Genomic DNA, 23,842 nt, shown 5'->3' with positions numbered 1-23,842 from the left:
GCTCTCCTTCCAAATACTACAGGTCCCCCTCCTTCTCCTCCTCCAAAAGATCTTAGAAGATTTTCTATCAAAACCATCAAATGGCCTTTATGTCTTCAATTCACCAGGATTTTAACGTTGACACTCGCTGGTCTTTGAACCAGTTCAGTGCCTCAGAATATGCATTCTATGTACAGGCTGCCTTACTTCGTGCTACAGAATGCTCCGCTAAGAAGAAAATTAGCAAGCATACTACAGTTCCAGGGCGGACAGCTGAACTTTCCACTCTGCAAAAAAAGTACACAAAGCACGCGGAGACTTTCAACGGAGAAGATCCTGGCCTGAACTAGAAGTCACGAGACTAAAAAATATCTATAAAGGCCAGCGGAACGAATACGTAAATACAATTGCAAAACAAAAACTTGCCTCCTGGCAACACTTAGTTCACTCCACAAGAAATTCTGATCCCTGGGGTCTATTATATAAAATTAGCAAAAACATGCTAATGCTAATTTACTTCATGAAGTACACTTCATGAGTATCACTCTCATGAAGTGTACAACACTGTAGTAAACAACGACACAGAAACCACTAATTGCAATGACTCAGTTAACGCCATCCTGGATCGCTTGTGTTCCGCAGACTTTTCCGTTATAGTGTGCTTGCCGGATAACCCTTTTTACCTAACGATTAAGACAATCAACTCATACAATTACTCAACATTCAAAGTGTATAAAATGGTTTCTGGACAAACTCATCACTAACATTAGCATTCCAGGAGGCCTGGGTTTCATATGATCGGCTAGCGATTTAGTTAGGACAAAATCTCTTATCCTCAAGATCTGTCCCTAGGCATTATGGGCAAACTCGCGATATAGAGAGGCGTTCTGTTCTCCACTCTGTCCCCCCCCCCCTTTCCAGTTGGCAGGGTTCTCTAGAGTGGCTGCAAGACAATGGTTCTTTAAATAACTTATTTAGTGACTTATGTGTAACTAGAGAATGGTCAAGAGGCAGGAGTAAACAAACAAAACATGATTTATTGGACATAGACATAAATGATACAAATGAATCAAAGCAGTGGCTGGTTGTACCTCAGTATTAAAGAGTATGACTCTGTACCTTATTCGTGATATACTGAAGATTGCACAATATACTAAAAGTTGAAACATAATTGGTATATGTCTATTAGTTGGTTTGTGTTCTTCGTGAGCCTTATTAGGTATTCATTACTCGTACTGAAATGCGTTAATAGGCATCTTGCTGTCCGAATATATAGGTAACTGGATGTCGTCTGGCCCAACAGCACTCGCCTTGGATAGTGAGAGTGCTGCTTGCTGAGAGAAGGAATGTAAGTAATCATTGATAGTGCAGGGGGGGTCTAATTAACATGCGAGTTCAACAATGATTAACAATATTACATTTAATAATGGGTCGCATTAATAATACATTTTAAGGTGATAATACATTTAATAATGTATAGTGCTGGCACTATATCCTAGTGCCTATGTACAGTAAGAAACCTTATCAGGTTATGTATTTCGGAGGAGAGATGTCAGTTGGTGATGACAATACAAAAAAAAAGGGGGGGTGTAGGTGTTATTGTTTGGTAGTTTCCTTCAGTTTGTTATAAATATAGGAATGAACTTACCAGCAAACTCCAGGGCGATCTGCGAGGTTCGGAGGATTCTCCAGGGCGATCTGTCGATAACAGTATCATGTCTCTGCTTGTTATTATCTTCTTTCTGCGTTTCTTTTCCAACTTTCTCACATCAGTAGACACAACCTTCACACCAACAAGACCTACGCTCCGACACTGGATCAGCTCAACGACTCTCCCACTCCAACATGACAACGACCAGCTGACGATCACGACTCCCCCCTCCTTTGTCTCCCCTCGACATATATACGTGCCCCCCCTTTCTGGGTTTAGAATCCTTTTATTGGCTAAAATGCTACTTTGTGGGGAAAAGAAAATCTCAAGGACTATTGTCGCCATCGCCGAAATCAGACACAATTAAAAAGGAATGTTCCTTACTGGCATTACTTTGATTTCTCTGCCAAGAATCACATACTTTCCCATAGTTTACATGAAATCTGAATTCATGACGTTTGTTCGACTCGATCGAGTGACGATCTCTTGCTGTGAATTAGTCGACCTCGTGACGGTGGAATAGTGTTTCGATTGTCGCTTCCCTAGCATGGTGTCAAGGGGGTTCATGTTTGTTCAGATAAAAATAGCTTTTGGTAAGGCGTAGTTATTATTCTTTAAATATAGTCTTGGCAAAAATATAGGGCAACTTAGAGCGAAACTGCTTCTCAGAGACAAGCCAAAAGGTAGAAATGAAAGCATTTCTACACTTGCTTCCCCTGGACGATCTCACCACAGAAACTCCAGAACAAATATCTATCAGGAATAGCAACTCAACCTATCACTCCTCATATGAAACAATAATTTCAAATCAATAAATAAGAAAATCCACTTAGCGGCTTTGAACACGTCTGCGTCCCACTGCACATTAACGCACATAATCCTCTATGGGTTGCTAGAATACACGATAAACGAGAAAAAATACTAGAAAAGCTTTTAGATAAATTTAATCTGACACTACTGAATACTGATTTATCCACTTATTTTCATCTACCTTCTGGGTCAAGCTCAGCAATTGATCTCTCCATATGCTCACCAGTCCTTTTTCCACTGTTTGATTGGTCTGTTTATGACAGTCTACTGGATAGTGACCATTATCCAATAGTCTGTCATATATAATCAAATTCACCACCTTGTCATAATCAGACAGCCAAAGCTGACTAGGTAAAATATAGGCAACTAGCCATCCTGCAAAAAGCAGCTGTTTCAAATGTGTCAATAAATAATGCTGTTGACTATGTAACAAATCAAATATTGCTGGCCACCGAAGCAGCAATACCAAGAGCATCCACAAGTCATAGAATAAGATCAAAACCCTGGTGGAACAATGAATGCAACCAAGCCAAACGAGAGAAAAAGAAAGCCTGGAATAAATTTTGCAAAATCCCCTACTGTTGCTAATCTAGTACACTTTAAGAAAGCCAGAGCCAATGCTAGGCGCATTCAGCATGCAAGTAAAAGAGAGTCATGGAAACGCTTTGCTTCAACTATTACGCGGTCCACCAAAACACAAACCATCTGGAAAAATACTAGAAAAATGTATAATAAATATTCTCCTTTGCATCTATCAATACTGAATGTAAACGGGAATGATGTTTCACTACCTCAAGACATAGCTAACATTCTCGGAGAATCCTTTGCTCAAACCTCTGCCGTATCTTCATACTCGCCAAACTTTCAGAAATTAAACTCCCTTGCTGATAAGCAGACCCTAAATTTTAACACAGACCACCATCAAATGTACAACTGTCCCTTTACCATAATTGAACTACGGCTTGCTCTTAACAGCTCAAAACATAGTGCTGCTGGACCTGACGGAATTCACTATGTCATGTGAATACTACTCTAAATACTAGAACACAATTAAATTTAGAGGATATTGAGAAAGGTATAGAATTATGCCTCTCAAGCACCACTATGGTGTTTGATAATACTATGTATAAGCAGGTTAACGGTACAGCCATGGGCTCCCCCATTAGCGCAATTATAGCTAATTTAGCTATGGAGGAGCTCGAGGCTAGAATATTTAATGTTAGTATTCTCCCTATGCGCCCCTGGAAAAGATACGTAGATGATACGTTTTCAATTATTCGAAAGGGGAGTGAAGATCAGGTGTTGAATATTTTAAATGGCTTCTCCCCATTCATACAATTTACCTCGGAGGCAGAAGAAGGAGGAGTTTTGCCGTTCCTAGATGTGTTGGTCTGTAGGGAAGACCAACAACTAAAGACTAAGGTCTATAGGAAATCGATGTGTAAAGGTCAATATTCGCACTACAATTCAGCTCAGGCCAACCATCATAGGAACAGTGTGGTTAGAACATTAGTTGACAGGGCAAAATCATACTGTAGTACCTCCGAGGATAGGAAGATAGAGTATAAACGCGTCACGACGGATCTTACAAAATGTGGCTACCCCCAGAGGATTATAGAAAAATATATTATAGGAAATCAGAGGAGAGGCGAATCTTTTACGCCAGTATCCACTGCATATATTCCCTACTATCCGGGTCTAACCGATCACATAACTAGAATACTAAGAAATTATCAGACGCGTTGTGTGCAGCTTCCGGGGCGGAGGCTGCACACAATCGTGTCACAAGTAAAGGACCCCATTCAAAAAGAGAATGCAAGTGAGGTCGTATACAGTATTAGATGCCCGGATTGTGGGGAGTGTTATGTAGGGGAAACAAAACGCCGTCTCAAAGACCGTCTGGGGGAGCACACTAAGGCAATAAGAAGTGCGGACTATGGTAAGTCCGCCGTGGCCGAGCATTTTTGGGAGAAGCAGCACCACATCTCCCCGGACGAGGCTATCATCACCGATCGGGCGAATAAGTTCTGGGACCGCAAGTGGCTTGAGAGTTTGCGGATCTGTTCCACAGTGAACATTAATAGAGATAGAGGAATGCGGATCCATCCCCTCTTTGAGGCTACTATCCTCAGAAGGGATGAACGGTTCCACATGACCCACTCTCGAGCCACTTCCGATTCCATAACACAAGAGAACGGAACACGTGATGAGTACCGTGAACCTGCTGGTATTTAAAGACGCACCGCAGAACAAAGAAAATACCGCTGAACAAGAAGGCAGGAGCCTTCGAAAGCTTTGGTTTTATCGATTTTAATTTAGTATATTTTAATGTATTTTATTGTTCTTAACCCAGTATATTTTAATGTATATTTCATATATTTTAGTTGTAAAGTTAAATATAATTTATTGTAAATACAGACAAATATAATTTATTATAAATACATAGTTATCAAGATTCCAGTTTTCGTTTTCTTTGTGTTTTATTTCTACATAAGGTTGGTAAAAAACATTTAAAACTACAATATGAACATACCCAACCTCAGAGGCCTGTTTGAAGAATCTATAATCTCTAATCAGTTACCTTTAGAATGCAGCATCTTTACTGCTGAACTACATACCATTCAAATTGCGCTAGAAACTATAAAATTACATCAGTTTACTCATAGTATTATTTTTATCGACTCTCTCAGTGCCCTTCTCTCTTTACAGCTACCAAGAAAGCATCATAACTACCTACTTGGTAATATTCAAAACTTGCTGGCTCATCTAGCTAAGAACACGAAAGTAGTAAAATTTTGTTGGGTCGCTAGCCATGTTGGCATACCTGGCAATGAGAGTGCTGACCACACAGCCAAATCTACTGTGCAACCAATTGATGACTCTATCAAAATTCTTTTCACCGACTATAAAAGTCTTATAATAAAGCGAATTACTGGCAAACCATCTGGCAAAACCAAGAAGGCAACTCCTTCGGATTAAACCGAAATTCCAGTCTTGGCCATCTAGTTTCCGCTCGAACCGAAAGGAAGAAGTCACACTTGCAAGATTACGAATAGGACATACATACCTTACTCACCTTTATCTTCTTTCTTCCTCAGACCCGCCTTCTTGTCCGAACTGCCATGCTCAAATCACAGTCCAGTACATCATCGTTGACTGCCCGCTTTATAATGGAGTACGGCAAACCACCTTCTTATCAAACTATGCAGCCCAAATCACACCTACTTTGCAAAAAATATTAGTCGTCTAATATTTGTTTTCACTTTCCTAAAAAGGATAAAATGCTATGACAGAATATAATGCTTAAATCTCACATAATGCACATATCTCACTTTTAATAACGCCTGTTTCCTCCTGCCATTGTTTGGCGCATAATGGCCTTTAGCTGCCGTTGCACCGTAAAACATACAACAACAACAAAGGAACTGGATCCAAAAAATAATTTTGATATCATATACTTGGATTTCAGGAAAGCTTTTGATACTGTTATGCATAGAAGACTATTGTTCAAATTGGAGGAGTATGGCATTAATGGCAAGTTGCTACAATGGATAAAAGGATGGTTGCATGGGACATCACAGAGTGGTGGTCAGTGGGTACTGCTCTACATGGAATAATGTTATTAGTGGTGTTGGGCCGATTATTGTTTTATATGTATATATATATGATATTGATGACGGTATATCAAGTTTAATGTAAAAATTTGCGGATAAATCAAAGGTTGATTTATCCGCACAACAATGACAGAATGCTGCTGCAACAGGATCTGGAAAAGTTGGGTAGATGGGCTGAGAATTGGCAATTGAAGTTTAACAGTTACAAATGCAAAATACTGCATATGGGTAGGAGTAACTACAGAGAAATGTACCAACTATGTGGTGTTAGACTCAGGGTAGTGGAGAATCAAAGAGACCTTGCGGTAATTGTACAGACAGATATGAAGTTTTCTGAGCAGTGCCACAGTAGGTCATGGGGTTTTTTCAATGACATACAGGAATTTTGCGACCAGGGATAAGGAGCTGGTTATCCCCTTGTATAAGGCAATGGTCAGGCACCACCTTGAGTACTGCGTACAGGTCTGGAAGCCTCATTTTAGGAAGGATGTAGAGTGCTAGAACAAGTACAAAGAAGGACAACAAGAGTGGTGAAGGGAACAAAGGGGTGCTCTTATGAAGAAAGGCTTAAGTTTTTCAAATTGCAGCTTCTGGAGACTAGGTACCTGCGAGTTGATCTGATTGCAGTGTATAAGGCCATGAATGGATTGAGCAGGCTTAATTCTGAGAGAATTCTTCTTGTTGAGATTTCAAACCTGAGAGGGCATAGATTCAAACTGAGCAAAGACTATTGTAGAATAGCTGTGCGGAAGTTTGCCTTTAGCAAGCGGGTAGTTGATTGCTGTAACAAACTTCCATCTGTTGTTTTGGAAATTGATAGCTTAAATAAAATCAAGGCGGAACTAGACAACCATTTGTGATGAATGGATCACTGAAATGGGAAGATTTTTTTTTTTTTTTTTTGGCGAATACTCTACAAGCAGCTGAGGGCGGGGCAGTTGCCCTCTGAATCGCAGCCTTTTAAAATGCACTGCTTGTTTCATGTTTGTGTGGCAATCAGGTACATGACATGATATTGCCAAGGACAATGTCTTTGTGCGTGTGCGATGTAAAGAGTGTGAGGAAATCAGGCGCAACTCAGTGTTGTTATGGGCCTATATGAGAGCTTGAAGGACAGGGTGGATGCCCTCGAAGGATCTAAATTGAGGGGCCCATCAAGCTCACAGCTGCCCACATCAACGCCAGAGCTTGTACTTGATCATCACGCAACACAGCGGAAACCCCCAAGGCAGAATGCGCTGGTCCCACAGGAACTAGTAGTTGTCGGTGACTTTATTGTCAGGGAAACGGGGAACATGGTATGTAAAACGGATAGATGGAATACGACCAGGATATGTCTGCCAGAGGCAAAGGTAGATGACGTTGTAGAGCAGATATCGTCTTTTAAGGGCACAAAAGGTGGTATTGCTGTACACGTTGGCACTAATGATATTAAAATTAGGAAACCGTCGGAATTACTTAACAAATACAGGTCCCCGTTGAAAAAAAGCCGTGAATTAGGGTTGAATTTGAAAGTGTCTGCAATTCTGCCCAGACACGATAGCAGGGAGTACATGAGGAGATGCTTGTCGATCAATTCGGCCCTGGAAGGATTGCAAGGCTCAATGGGTAGAATTTTTTTCAGCCTGGTCTGTACCTGTTAACAGGAGAGACTGCTTCTACAGGGATGGGATACACTTAAATAGAAAGGGTGCAAGAATATTTGCTGATGCTATCGAGGCAGTGTTAATTGTGTCGGAAAATTGCTAGCACTGGGGGATACAAGGACTAATAGATTAACAGTAGCCGCTGGCAGAGGTGAAAGTGATTCTTGCACTGCTTCTATTGGAATGAGCAGCAGCCTGGAAAACAAGATGCAGGGTATTTCAGAGACTGCTCGGAGTCGTTGCGGTACAAGTAAACACATCGCTTGTGTTAGTGTAGCTAAGAATAGGAACAGGTGCATGTATACTTGCATATACACCAATGCTAGGAATTTGGTAAATAAATTTGATGAATTTGAGGTGTTGGTCAAAACATCAAAGGCAGATATTGTTGGAATATGAAAGACATGGTGTCACATAGAAATAAGGAATGCAGAACTGGAATATTTGGGGAGTACAATGTGGTCAGGAAGGATAGGAAGGGAGGAAGGCTTATGCTATTAGTTAAGAAACACATAAAATCGAAGGAGGTGCAGCCTGTCGACGTCGCTGGACAGTGCATGCAGTGTCGAGTCAGTTTGGTGTGACATAAGCACTGACATAATCAAAATTGAGAGTAGGAGTGTGTTATAGGCCTAATGATTCTGATGAGTATAATAAGAAACTGCACAGGGATATTGAGTGGGCCAGTAAATCAGAGAGTCTTATAATGCGAGATTTTAATTTCCCAGGTATTGACTGGAATTTGTAGGCTGGTCACTCACACACTAGCAAGGCTTTTGTGGATTTTATTGGATGATTTTTTTCTATATCAGCATGTTTGGGAGGCAACTAGAGGGAGATATATTCTTGATCTGATTATCAATAACCAGTTATATTAAAGGAGGCAGCAAAGAAAGTAAGCAAACCCTTAGCCATAATTATGAGAGCTTCCTTGGACTCAGCGGAGGTTCCCATAGACTGGAGAAGTGCAAATGTGACCTATATTCACAAAGAAGGATCAAAGGGCAACACAAGTAATTATAGACCTTTAAGTTTAACTTCTGTTCCAGGGAACTTAATGGAGGCACTGGTTAAAGAAGCACTGCAAGATCATCTAGACAAGACTTCAGTTATAGCTCACACACAGCATGGTTTTATTAAGGGAAAGTCTTACCTGACAAATTTGATTGGATACTATGATGTGGTCACAAAGGAACTGAGTGCAGGGAATAACTTTGATATCATATATTTGCATCTTAGAAAGGCTTTTGATGCTGTTGCACATGGAAGACTGCTGCACAAATATGAGCGTGGCATTGAGGCAACTTGCTGCTATGGATAAAGGGTGGGTTGAGGGGAAGAAGACAGAGAGTGTTAATCAATGGACACTGCTCTTTCTGGACTAATGTTATTAGTGGAGTCCCTCAAGTTTCAGTGTTGGGTCCATTCTTGTTTTCTGTATTTATAAATGATATTGACGATGGTATATCAGGATTAAAATTCAAGTTTGCAGACGCTACTACGGTTCGCAGGGTTGTTAAGGGCACTAATGACAGTATGCTGCTGCACCAGGATCTAGAAAAGTTGAACAAATGGGCTGAGAGGTGGCAAATGAAGTTTAACATTCACAAATGTAAAGTACTACATATGGGAAACAGTATCCCCAGAGTAACATATCAACTCCGTGGTACTACACTGAGAGTGGTAGAGAACGAAAAGGACTTGGGGTAATTGTGCAGGCAGATATGAAGTTTTCTGACAGTGTAGATGGTCTGCAAGAGTAGCTCGTGGTGCCTTGTCAATGATATGCAGGAATTTTTCTAGCAGGGATAAAGAGGTGATTATGCCCTTGTATAAGGCAATGGTCAGGCTACACCTTGAATACTGTATACGGGTCTGGCGGCCTCATTTTAAGAAGGATGTAGAGCTTTTGAAACGAGAACAGAGAAGGGCAACAAGATTAGTGAATGGAGCAAAGGGTTGCTTTTACGAAGAAAGACTTAAGTTTTTCAAATTACTGCAATTTGAAAAACCTAAGTCTTTCTTCGTCTGGAGACTAGACACATTCGAGATGATCTGATTGAGGTGTATAAAACTTTGAATGGTTTGAGCATACTCAATGCCGATGGGATTCTTCCTCTTGCTTAGAATAATCATCTGAGAGCGCATAAATTGAAATTGAGGAAGGACAGTTGTAGGATAGATGTGCGGAAGTTTGCCTTTATCCAGCGGGTAATTAGTTGGTGGAACAGACTTTCATCCTTTGTTGTGAAAGTTGATAGCCTAAATAAATTTAAGGCTGAGCTGGACATGTATTTCGAACGAACGGAGGGGTGAAGTGGATATTTTTTTTTTTTTTTTTGCTGATGCTGCATAAGCTTGCTTTTTTGCATCATATGCCTATGCTAATGCTAATATATAAAAATGCATTTTAATAGTATGTACTCGTTTCTTTACCTGTTTTTACCTTGATTTTTCTTGTTTTTAGCTGTTTATACATTTGGACATGGGCCCCTATTTGGAAGTTCCTACTGTTTCTAATGTTGATTTTAATGTTTTTTTTTTTCATTATTGGACTTGGCACACCATAACCTCAATTGCTCATTTGCCAAAAAAAATTAGATCATACACTAGGAGATTGTATAGCAGTATCCCAAAAATTCAAACATTTAGCAGCTGCAATGAAGATAAGAGCAGCCAACATACATATTTGTATTGCTAATATTCACCTTTATTTCATATGTGCCAAGTATATAGAGCAAATGAGAAAATTTTCTACTGTTACCTAAAATGCCCCACAATTTAGTTATTTGAAAATTAGTGTGCTTCTTATGGTGACAGTTTTTCGTTATGCATTTCTAGCTTGTTTGGAATTACCTTCAAAAAAGGCATATTGCAAATTAATAAACAAAGCATTATTTCAAAAATGTGTCTATAAATTTCTTTGAAGGAAACTTATTACTATCATTAGAATTACCACAATCCCATTTCAGTATGACTTTGTACTAAATTCCTGTAACTAAACTCATAATAATCAGAAATTCATCACTTGTTTACGGTAAATACACTAAATTCCTTTAATCATTTAAAATTAAAAAAAAAAAAAATAAATAATAATTATTTTACTATCTGCAGATCGTCGAGGGCCTCCTCCAGGAAAATCTCCCATTGTTATTACTCCATCTGCTACACCACCACCTAGCTATGCTTCTATGAGGGCTTCCTATTCTCCAATGAGAGATACCTATAGGCAAGACTACTCGTCATATACAAGTGATTATTCTCATAAATATTCCTCTGAACACTTATATTCAAGTGCTTCTGCATCCGGCAGCAGAACTGCTTCACATTCCTATATCTCTTCAAAAACTACTAGTGACTATCTCTCTAGTTCTTATTTATCAACTACTGGATCAAGACTAACACCATCAAGACTAACACCATCAAGACATACCCCATCTAGAGCATCACCAATGAGATTTTCATCTACAGTACCTTCTACAGCTACAACAAAAAGAGTACAGAAACCATATGGAAAAAAGGACCATGGATCATCTAGTCCAGCACGCACAAGAGCTTCAACAAAAGAATTGCACTGTAAGTCACTTTAGATTGTTTAATATTATTATACCCTACTCATTTATTGAATGTAGAAAATTATTCTACCCTGGTCATATGTTGAATACAGAATATTATTCTACTTCATTCATTGTTGAACGTAGAATATTATTTTACTCTGGTTGTTCATTGCATGTAGAATATTATTCCTGTTCATACATTTGTTCACTTATTTTCATCTAGCTAAATATAAATATCAGTTATGAATATTTAATAATAGGTAAAAGTTAATCAAGTTTTTATACATATGTTTCCTAGAAATAATGCTTTGAAATTGAAGATTAAGGTATAAGGTATGTTCGTGACAGACGGCGCCTGGGATTTCTCCCATCTCCGCCTGTGTTCGCTGTATCGAGGAGAGTACACTGTCAAGCCAGAGAATTGAAAGTGTGTGGGCCATGTCTGTGCAGTGTGATCTGTTGTGCCCATTGTTTTTCTGGCTTATTGGCCGCCAGGCCCCTAGTGGGGCCCGACGTTGCCCATACCTCGCCACGTGGAGCCTAGCCGGGTGTCCAGAATCATGACAAGTTGCTCTGGCAGGTCCTGTCACCTAGTTTCCTGGGATTTCAGTGGCTAGGACCTAAAAAAAAATAATAATAAAAAAATAAAATAAAATAAAATAAATAAATAAAAAAATAATAATAAATAATTATAAAAAATACATACGCGTTTGACGTTAATTCTTAATAGGATTGCTGTTAGCAAATCGCTGGTTGGGGTTGAACGCTAGAGAGATGTGTTAAAAGACCTAATAGGTCAGGCAGAATTTTGTTGTTATTAAATTTAGACATGTGGGCTATACGTTAGATGAAAGATAAAAGTTGGAGGGAGGGGAGGCTGAAGACTGGGGGGTAGAAGTAAGGGGTCGATAGAGGAGATGGCCCCTGCTAGGCAGTATGGTATACCCATGCCACACCAGAGGGGAGTTTGGATGGTAGGGGGGAGACAAAGAAGAGTTATCTCCCCCTGCCATGGATAAGGTATACAGGTAGAGTGGGGGAAGAGACTGAAGACTGGGGGGGGTGAAAGGCAGAAGCATGGGGACGATAGAGAAGGCGACCCCAGGTGGTCAGTGAGACAGGGCCATGCCTCATCAGGCGAAGAGATGGGTCGGCAGGGGAGGGAGGAAACAGAGCATGTCTCCTCTCCCTCCTGCCGGGGATAGGGAATTAAAGATGAATAGGGTTAGGTTACCCCATTCAGCTCGCCATATAGCATTTGGCAGCCGAGCTGCTAGTGGTCCTAGTCCATTCCCAGGAGCGATCGGACTGTAGCGTGATCGTTCATGGGGTGGTTCCCGTCCGTTCTGCAGTCTTTACCATCAAAAGATCTGGGTTTGCTTGTCGGAGTTTGTGGGGTATTTCTTGTGACATTTCCCATCCATGTGGTGTTTGTTTCAATGTTGTTTATAGAGTCATTTCTCATTTATTCGACTTTAGGTCCACTTCGGGGTTTAGTGCCTTGATTATCGGAGGCCGTTGGGTTCCAGGCGTCTTCCGCGGGACGATTTCCTTCTAGGTTTGTTCATTTAAAATAAATTTTCTGTTTATACTCCTGGACGACCAAACGGTCAGAGGAGTTCACAAGATAGACAGAATACAAGAAACAGCACCGTATTCAGTAGTCACGGGCTTGAACCCCGGTCACTCAAGGCACGTGTACTTATGCACCCGCGCGCCTGACCACTAGGCTACGGCGGCCTCGTTTTCTTATTGTGTCAGTGGTTGGTTGCGATTCGCTGCGATAAGAGCTCTCCGTCTTGTGAACAGGGCCAGTGCATAGCTGGAGAAAGCCTGATATTCTTCCCTGGTGTCCAAGATGTGGTGCTCCTGGCCGTATGGTAGATACTGTATTTTGGTGATGAATGCACTTCGGTGGTCTTCATAGAGCTGGCAATCATGCATGAGGTGCTGCCAGCTCTCCAGCCCCCACAGGTGCAGGTGGGATCTTCCTGTATTCCAAGTAGGGATAGCTTTGCGTTCAGAGCTCCATGTCCTGTCAGTAGGTATGTGACTTGGAGGCCCGGGGAAAACCAGGGTGGGAAGTTCAGAAAAACCCGACCAATGTTGGGCAGAAACGTTCTTGTGATTTCGCCTTTTTGAGAGTTGGCCCATCTATCCTGCCACACTTGCAGCAGGTGAGCATGCAGCTTTTTCTTTTCCATAGTTTTGCTATTGATGATGTCGGTGGTGAATCCCAAATATGTCTGTGGGATACCCTTGTCCAGATGTTGCGTGAGGCCCCGTCGAATGATCTCTAAGTCCAGTGGAAGGACACCAGCAAGGACTTGCAGGGCATGCCTGCTCACTGTGCTGCAAGCTCGAGTAATGGTCAGAAGGATTGATCGGTGAATCGAGTTAATGATTCGTTTATTGACAACAATTGTGGCTTTTTGATACCATGCGCCAGATGCATACGTGACTATTGGGGTGGAGATGGTTTTATAGAAAAGATGTAGCACCCGTCTATCTAGGCCCCAGTCTCTGCGAGTGACTCTGGCAACCAATGCAGTGCATCGTCTGACTTTTGTGCACAAGTATTTCAGGTGGTCCTGAAATGATAGATTCGGATCTAGAATCATGCCTAGGTACTTTAGCTGATTTGAGAATTTAATTGTTTTCTGGTCAATCTTGATTTGTGGAGGCCGCCTGAGGTTGAGGCACCCCTTGAGCAGAATGGAGTTTGTCTTTGCAGGGGATATTCTAAGTTGATTTTTCTTTGCCCATTCCTGAAGGGTGGACAGAGCCTGGTTTGCCAGTGTCTCCAGTTGTGCCCTTGAATCCGCTGTCACTGTTAGTAAATGGTCGTCAGCAAAGGCCTGCGATTTTACCTCGTCAAGGTCTATAGCTAGGAAGGAGTCCATTACTATGTTCCACAGTAGTGGTCCAAGGACCGAACCCTGTGGACAGCCGCGAAATGTATTCTTGGAGAGGGTCCCATAGGGAGCAACAATCCTGATGGATCTGTTTGTGAGGTAGCTCTTGATGATGCTGTAGAGATTGCCTTGGATCCCAGCAACCCAAAGCCTTGCCAAGACGCTCGGCCACCAAAGTGTGTCGAACGCCCCAGCAAAGTCCACGGCAATCACGAGGAAATACTTCTTGGTGCATCTTCTTACTTGTTCTTGTAGGCGTGTTAAGGCGTCCACGGCTGACCGACCCCACCTGAAGCCAAATTGTTTGGGTGAGGCCAGGCCAGCCCTGTTATAATATTGCTGTATTCGTCCATAGAGAAAGCATTCGAGTAGTTTACTTGCAACTGTGAGAAGTGCGATCGGTCTCTACGATTCTGGGAGGTGTGGTGGTTTGTTAGGATTTTTCAGGATTAGTTTGACGTTTGCTTTCTTCCACGAGGTCAGGAAGGTGCCACAGTGAAGACAGAGATTGAAGAGGTTGAGCAACAGGTTCGGGGAACACTCTACTGTCTTTTTGATGATTTCAGGCTCCAAAAGGTCCAGTCCAGGGCATTTATTTCCCCTAATGTTGGTAGCAGCACTGTTGAGTTCCTCCACGGTGAAGTGAGGTTCTGTCATTGCTGTGATAGCTTTCATTTATTAAGCAGAGTTGGATCTGCTCTGTTGTCTCCAGTTGTATAGCCAGGTGGAAGACTGTGTCCAGGATATTGGAAATGGTCTGCTCCCTGGTTGTGGACATGCCTCCTTGGGTCAATATGGTGGTGGCAATAACTTCCCCTGGGGGGAGGGGTTATTCATGGTCAGTTTGTAGACGATTCCCCAGGGGTTCTCGTTTCCCATAGTTGAGACCATGCGCTCCCAAGATTGCTGTTTACAGCTTCTGATTTGGGCTGTGTAAGTGTTCTTTGTTTCTTTGTAGCGTTGTCGGAGTACTTCGACCTCCGCCATCGGCCAGGAGAACCTGGCCCGCTGAAAGGCCTTTCTTCTGGTTTGTGTTTCTTTCCGGAGTCGTTGGAGTTCTAGGTTCCACCAGGGCACAGCCCCAGGGGTTAGATTTTTCTTTTTAATAGCGATGTAGCTTGTGTGCATTATGATCTCTGTTATCTTGCTTTGGAGGTGATCTGGGACTTTGAGGCGCTCAAGCTCACTCTGTCTCTGTTGTATGCTGGTTTTTAAGGTACTTTGGAAGAGTTCCCAGTTTGTTTTGGATATGGAGTAGCTGTGGGTGGTTTGTCTAGCTGCCGGTACCCTAGTCAGTGAACTGTTGAGTTCAAATGTAATGGATCAATGATCGGACGTTGTCCAGGCCTTTTGGACGGACCAGTCGGTAGTATTATTAGCGATGTTCCTGGAAGCCAAGGAGACATCTATTGTGGCCTCCCACAGTGTATTACTAAACTGGGCAGATTGTTTGGTTGGTTTAACACTGTCAACGTTGAACTTGCAAGGAACTCTTCTAATATAATTCCGTTTCTGGTGCCATGTCTGTCTGGCGTGTGACTATGCCACATTGGTGACCAGCAGTTCACGTCTGCACCTACTATAATTTTAGCGTTGGGAAGGGTGTCAGCAGCCAGTTGGAGGTATCTTGTGGTGAAGGTTATGTCTTCGCCCAGGCGACAGTAGAGGGCAATAACATAAAATGCCCCCAGAGCTGTGGTGAGGTGGGCACATGCAGCCCAGGCTGTGCAAATCTGTGTGATTTTGGTCACCATAATATCCGGATTTCTGACCGCGACTGCGGCCCAAGGGGTGTCGTCCTCGAATTGTACTATCTTGTAGGTCAGGGGGTATCCCCTGACTATCTTCATGTGTAAGTATGGCTCTTGTATTATCATGACGTCTACATTCTCCTCTTCAGCCTTGATACGGGTCTGATCCGCTACTGCTCTGGCGCTCTGTGCGCTGATCTGCAGAAATTTTACCTCTGTAGTATTGTATTTTCTAAGGCACGTCCCCATAATCCAGCCTGGATTGGAACAAGCTCTTAATCTTCAGGTAGGTGGGGCACTTGTTATCCCTGATTGAGTGGGTGCAGTCCAGCTTCAGACACTTGCAGTTGGTGCAGATTGGGTCAAGTACTCTTGTTTGGGCAATCCCTGTAAGTGTGGCCTTTTGCCGAGCAGTGGCCGCATGTGGGTCAGTCTGGGTGCAGGTGTGCGTTGTATGCCCATATTTACAGCAGCAGAAGCATTTGGGTATAGCCACATGTTCACAGAAACGGTGGCTGCCCCAATTTACATATACTCTGTTCTGGGTGTTTAATACTTTCCATGCTGCAGGCACAAGTTCAATTATCCAGTTTCATTGAGTGCCATCCTTGGACTTGGTTGAATATTTTGGTGTCAGCAGTTCATCCCTTCTGTGTTCTGGGAGAGCGGACATCAGGTTTCTTTGATAGATTTCCTCTGTTAGTTGGTCTGGGGTCAGGTCTTTATCCAGGTCATAAATATCTATTGATGGCCCTTTTCTTTTAGGAGTAGTCGCTGTGAGCCCCAGCTCAGTGATTTTGGTATTAGTGATAATTTTTTGCGCTTCCTCCCTTGTTTCTGTCTCTATCAGTACTCCGGCATTTCTAGTTTTCCTGACCGACTTTATTCTGGTTGTCTTGAATTTCTCTTTTAGGCTGGTCATGATTTGCATCTTTAATTGTTCACTTATTTGATTTTCCTCAATGATTGTTGGTCGCAGTACCACCAGGTGTGGTTGTTTTGGCAAGGTCATTTTCGTTGTAGCAGGTACACTGCTTTTTATTGTTGATTCACCGGCTGACGTCCTCAACGCTTGTGCATAAGTTGGGGCACGCTGTTGCATTTTGTTGGGCCCACCGTCTAGGTATGCCTCCAGTTTCACAGCAGTTGTTTCATATTTTAGGTTTGTCTGGTAGAGAATTGTCTCCAACTTTTTCCAGAGGGAAACAATCTGTCCCTTAACACCAGTGGTTATCCGGTTGTTAGAGTCTTTCATCAGATCCTCAAGTGCGGTACACAGGAATTGAGTTTTTTCCAACAATGTGCCCTCTGGCCAGGAGGGGTCCAAGGGGCAGAGGCCTCTGGTTGTTTTTTCTCCACAGTCAAATCAATTTGTGGGAGGGAATCCTCCCGGGTGTTCTTTAGCTGAGCATTCTGGCTTCGCGTTTCTCTGTCAGGTTTGGGCGTGTCCAGCTCCTTCCACTTATTTTTCGAGGCTGGTACAGTCCTCATCTCATCGGTCGCTTACTGCATGTTGGTGTTTTCTGTGATTCCAAACTTTTAGGCAGGAGTGTATGTCTTTTATACTCCGTTCTCAGAACTTTCTGGAACACGTATCATTCAGAAGCTTCGCTTTTGTTTTCAGCTTCGTTTAAGAAGAACAGAATGGAAAAAATTACTATGTAGAAATGTTAATATCGTAACAGGAAGAAGCAAGAAAACTGTAAAACAGGTGGCTACATTGAGCAACGATCGCAACCAAGCAAGGACACCCAATGTGCTGTTCATTCAATGCGTAGTGCAAATTTAATATCTAAAAGTGATGACAGATGTTCTGTACAGATCTTTATGCAGATGGTGAAAATTTGCGCCGCATGCGTGCTATTGAAACAAGCACTGGGTAAGTGTGAGAAGGAAGTAAACACCGGAGGCACAAAACGGTGAAACTGGTAGCTCCAATGCGACACCCGTCCAAGGTCACGGAAGGGGGAAAATAGCCCCAGTCAAATTAGCGAGAATAGAGACTGTGGTGGTCAGGCAAAGGAGTGGCCACCTCCCTAAAGCTTTAGCTATGGCGCCTAAGCGGAGTGACTAAAGAACAATAGCGGTGAGAAGAAAATGGAAGAAACTCGAAAGAGAGCTCTAATAACACAAAACTATGCTTACCAACAGAATCCTCAAGTTGTAATTTTCCATTTGGTAACAAACTGCACTTTTAACACGAAATAAATCCATAGTTTTGACACGATAATACAGGAGCTAAAAATAACGTGACCGCTATGGGTCTGTCTAGCCACCGGACCCGAAATTGCAGATTAAAAAAAGTTTTGAATTTGAATATGAAAATTACATATAGTTTTTACTTGCAAATTTTAACCTTATTTTTAGATTTAATCTCTACATGCGCCCCTGTATTGCACTCTTGTACTTAAATGTTACATGCTTTTATGTATTCATCTTTTTTTTATGTCTGTATTTGCTAATTTTAAAAATAGTTTTAGTATTAGTCTGTGCTCAACATGAGGTAGGATGGGATAGGATGCCATCCCACCACTTCTTGCGAATTTTGAAACCATCCCACCACTTCTTGCGAATTTTGAAACCATCCCACTACTTCATATTAACCTTAAAACCATACCAGAACTTTACAATCTGGACACGACCCAACTAAGAACAGAAGAAGGAATTTCCATTAAAAATACTAAGTTAAATCGATGAATTGTAGGATTCCTTAAGGTACCAGTTTAATTGACTTTATAAATGGTAGCATTAGCTTAATTTTTAGTACTCACCTTAATATAAACTACAGTTGGACTATGTATAAGTGGAGTGGGAATTGGCTAAAATTGAGGTTAATATGGGTGGGCTTAATCGTTTTGAACGGAATTAAAGTGCGCTCAAGGAAATAGAAGTGCACGTCTTCATCCTTGGTTGTCATGAAATAAATTGAAAAAATTGGAACTTGAGAATGTAATCACAGAGGCCAATAGCTGTAACGATTGGCTTTCGTATTAACGTCTTCAGTTGGTAATAGTGAAGAAGAGAGACCGCGTGAATATAAAGAACTCTAAGTTCCCGTGATGCTCTTTGACGCATGCGGGAATCTCAGGTGCGTGAGATTCCAGACCTGGGAGAGATTATATGGTACTTTTGCGTTTAATACATTAAATTTAGAATGATGTCGGAACCATTCTATGATTAGGGCTTCATACTGGTAAATTCTGAAACTGGATTTTAATTTAATAATGGGTACTGCTAAATCTACTAGAGGGGTGTGGTTATGTGATTCTACTCCGTAGCCGAGTGGTGAGGAGCGGGAGTGCCGTAGCGCACGCTCTTCGAGTAGACCGGGGTTCAAGCCCCTGACTGCTGAATACGGTCGATCTGTCAACCACACACTGGACCAGCGTGGCAGATTATGGTCCATTTCCCTCAGCATGAATTGTTGAGGAGGCTTCCATCCTGCAGTGGGTTGATAATGGCTGCACTTTACCTTTTACCTTACGTGTAACGTGAGTTCTGTATTTGATTGTCCGGTTCTAAAACTATTATAATGGTAGTATGCTCGTGTGTTTGATGTTTTTGTAGAGCTGTATTTTGAAGTGGTGCTTCCGATATAACACGCATTACATTTTTGTTGCCAATTTATTAAATATACTATATTGTTCATATCACTGATTTGGTATTTGTAGGTTTCTTTATAAGAGTTGAACATGAATCCTAATTTATTGTATGTAGAAAATGTGATTGTAATATCAGTATTTTTAAAAAATTCGCCTGAACTGTCTAGGAAGGTCACTATGATAAGGAAGAACTACGCGTGTGTTGTTGTGTATGTTATATTTGGGTGGTTTATTGATATTATTTTGAACATTAGAAATTGTTTTTTGAATCACTGTAAGGGGTATTTCCTGGATGTAAATTTTTCTGTGAGATATTGTAATTCATTAAATAGGTCATTCTGCATGGAACTGTATTTGATGGCATTGTATATTTGATTGTATAAGACTGCTTTTTTGGTATTAAAGGGGTGATGTGATTCATAATGTATTTCCCAGTGTGGGTATTTTTCCTGAAGATCTTAGTTCTGAGATTAGTATCGGATTTATATATAGTTAGGTTAAGAAAATTTAATTGTCCGTTTTCTTCTAATTTTCTATCGTGAAAAGAATTAAATTTAGTAAGGAGGCTGTCAATTAAAGTTTTATTACTAATTATAAGAATGTCATCGGCATAACGCGTGTATACTTTTAATTCTGCAGGGTAAGGTTGTAAGATTTTATTTTCTATGGAGGCTAAGTATAGTTCAGATAGAGGGGCTGAGATCCCCAGTGTCATGGGTAAACCAAATATTTGTTGATATATTTGGTCATTGAAACGGAAGTGTCTAGTGTCTAATATAAAGGAGGTAAGTTCTAGTATACTATTGATTGAAAGGGAGGTGCGATTAATTAGGGTGTTATCATTGGTTAGAAATTCACGTAGGGCCTGTAATGCATTTGGTAGATGTACATTGGTATATAAGGAAACTACATCAAAGGATGCTAAAATATCTGTGTTGGAAATAATAGTAGGTTTATTTTCTCGAATGCTTGGATGGTATTATTAACTCTAAATTTAGAAAATCGTGTGAGGGGGGAAAATAATTTTAACTAGAAAAGGAAGAAAGGTTGACAAAAGCTGATTTATTAAATGAGATTATCGGTCTTAGTAGGTGGTTAGGTTTATGCAGTTTGGTAATTCCAAACATATGCGGAAGGATGTTATTTCGTATGCCGATTTGTTGTAAGGTATGTACAACCTACATATTTCTTTATTTTTCCTTAGATTTCTTAAAATAATATCAAGTCTATTTTTATGTTTGGTGATATTATATGTGCTATCTGGTTTTATGTATCTGTATCAGAAAGGATTTAGTTCATTTTTTCGATATATGTACTTTTATTTAGGATAACTAAAGTGTCTCCTTTATCTGCTTTTTGTATGATAATGTTTGGGTTATTTCGTAACTTTTTTATGTCCATTAACTGTTGTTTATTTATATTGGGTTGCGATTGGAATTTGGATTTTAGAATGGAATTAGATTGGTGTATTATGCGCCATTTATCTGGGTGATGTTCTAATTTGGTCTGAAGTTCTATAATACAATCTTTAGAAGGATAGTTATTATCTTTGATGGAAAAATTGAAACCATATTCAAGACCTGCAAGTTCGATGGAGGTGAAAGATTGTGAAGAGATGTTAACGGTAGATGTTTTTTGAGGTTTATGTGTTTTATGTGTAAGAATGTTCCATTTTTTATTGTGTCTAAGTTCGATATCTTTTGTAGCAGCTCTAATGCGTATTTCATTATATGTGGTAAATTCCTGCCAGGATTGGGGGTCCACATCTCTTTTGAGACTAAATTTGAGAAAGTGTATTTGGTGAAGGAGTCGGTATTTTTTGTTATATCTTTTTGATAATTCTTTCCGTATAATATTAAAACAGGTTTGATGGACAATATAAGGATATCTTTTACAAATATGTTTAGGGAAAATACAGGCAAATTTAGGAATAATATTATAACTAAGGCATTTTTTTAAAAAATGAGATATTGGTTTTATTAGTGAAGTATTTTATAAGGATTTTTGAATATTGCGTCTCTTGGTTTAGCATGATCAAAGGCATTTAGAGACTAAGAGTTAATAGGTCAATGCAGCTAAGGTGCTTTTAAACCGTTAAAAATATTTTAAAATTCTGACAATTAGATGAATTGTAGGATTCCTTAAGGTACCAATTTAATTGACTTAATAAATGGTAGCAATAGCTTAATTTTTAGTACTCACCTTAATATAAACTACAGTTGGATTTAGAATAAGTGGAGTTGGAATTGGCTAAAATTACGGTTAATATGGGTAAACGTAATTGTTTTGAACGGAATTAAAATGCGCTCAAGAAAATTGAAGTGCACGTCTTCATCCTTGGTTGTCATGAAATAAATTGAAAAAATTGGAACTTGAGAATGTAATCACAGAGGCCAATAGCTGTAACGACTGGCTTTCGTATTAACGTCTTCAGTTGGTAATAGTGAAGAAGAGAGACCGCGTAAATATAAAGAACTCTAAGTTCCCGTGATGCTCTTTGACGCATGCGGGAATCTCAGGTGCGTGAGATTCCAAACCGGGGACAGATTATATGGTAGTTTTGCGTTTAATACATTAAATTTAGAATGATGTCGGAACCATTCTATGATTAGGGCTTCATACTGGTAAATTCTGAAACTGGATTTTAATTTAATAATGGGAACTGCTAAATCTACTAGAGGGGTGTGGTTATGTGATTGTACGTGTAACGTGAGTTCTGTATTTCATTATCCGGTTCTAAAACTATTATAATGGTAGTATGCTCGTGTCTTTGATGTTTTTGTAGAGCCGTATTTTGAAGTGGTGCTTCCGATATTACATGCATTACATTTTTGTTGCCATTTTATTAAATATACTATATTGTTCGTATCACTGATTTGGTATTTGTAGGTTTCTCTATAAGAGTTGAACATGGATCCTAATTTATTGTATACAGGGTGTTTCAGTTAAACGTTTCAGAACTTCTAAGAGGGGTAGGGTACATCCTGACAACTCGAAATCATATAGCAATGTGGGGTCGGAAATGCTTTCCTGAAGCGGTGTTGTACACAGAAGCACCATAAAAAGAAAAGAGACCGTAAGTGAGAAATCGTTTTAATAATACATGAAAAGAAGCAAAAGGTACATGGATTAAAGTAAGTGTTCGAAGTTTCTTCCACGGGCTACAATGCACGCCTCACATCTCCGACTCATGGACATCCGAACATTCTGGAATACTCCAGGCGAATTTCGAATTTCTTCGGCAGCTACTGCGATTCTTGCAACCAGCTCCTCAGCATTGTCAACAGGGGTGTCATAAACTAGCGATTTCATATGACCCCAGAAATAAAAATCAAGACATGATAGGTCGGGTGACCGAGCAGGCCAACGCACGGGACCACCACGTCCGATCCACTGTTGACCAAATGTGACATCCAGGTAGTTACGAACATCTCCGCTATAATGTGCAGGGGCTCCATCGTGTTGGAACCACATTGTCTGTTGCTTCGATGCAGAAATCTGTTCATCTCTCAAAAGTTGTGGCAATACTTGCTGCAGAAAGATCAAGTAGATAGGTCCGGTTAGACGACACGGTAACAGGTAAGGTCCGATGAGGTGATCTCCCATAATACCGGCCCATACATTGACCGAAAATCGAATCTGTGCTGCACGACGTCGTATTGCATGCGGGTTCTCGACAGCCCAGATATGGTCGTTATGCGTGTTGAAAATTCCTTCCATTGTGAAGGATGCCTCATCGGAAAACAACACTTCAGCAGGAAAAAGGGGATTTGTAGCACATTTTCCAAGGTACCACTGTGCGAAAGCAATACGAGGTGCATAATCCTCCGGTTGCTGTGTCTGGACACGCTGCCTGGAGTATTCCAGAATATTCGGATGTCCATGCGTCGGAGATGGGAGGCGTGCATTGTAGCCCGTGGAAGAAACTTTGAACACTTACTTTAATCCATGTACCTTTTGCTTCTTTTCATGTATTATTAAAACGATTTCTCACTTACGGTCTCTTTTCTTTATGGTGCTTCTGTGCACAACACCGCTTCAGGAAAGCATTTCCGACCCCACATTGCTATATGATTTCGAGTTGTCAGGATGTACCCTACCCCTCTTAGAAGTTCTGAAACGTTTAACTGAAACACCCTGTATAGAAAATGTCAGTGTAATATCAGTATTTTAAAAATTCGCCTGAACTGTCTAGCAAGGTCACTATGATAAGGAAGAACTATGCGTGTGTTGTTGTGTATGTTATATTTGGGTGGTTTTTTTATATTATTTTGAACATTAGAAATTGTTTTTTGAATCAACTGTAAGGGGTATTTC

At 40.8% G+C, this 23,842-nt stretch overlaps 1 protein-coding gene across 1 annotated transcript in view; it reads left to right on the top strand.

Annotated features, from left to right (window-relative positions):
* Nucleotides 1-23,842, top strand: part of LOC150087120 (twitchin-like) — a 3,511,780-nt gene that overhangs the window by 3,352,961 nt on the left and 134,977 nt on the right. The window contains 1 exon segment of the mRNA XM_090372971.1: nucleotides 10,815-11,276. Within this exon segment, the coding sequence (XP_090229097.1) occupies nucleotides 10,815-11,276 (462 nt within the window).

The sequence above is a fragment of the Mastigoproctus giganteus genome, chromosome 4 (assembly GCF_048544385.1).
Source record: "Mastigoproctus giganteus isolate SK-2022 chromosome 4, ASM4854438v1, whole genome shotgun sequence".
In the NCBI taxonomy this organism is placed as follows: domain Eukaryota; kingdom Metazoa; phylum Arthropoda; class Arachnida; order Uropygi; family Thelyphonidae; genus Mastigoproctus; species Mastigoproctus giganteus.
Note: the sequence above shows the minus strand (reverse complement) of the source record. Positions and strands in the feature narration are given on the sequence as shown.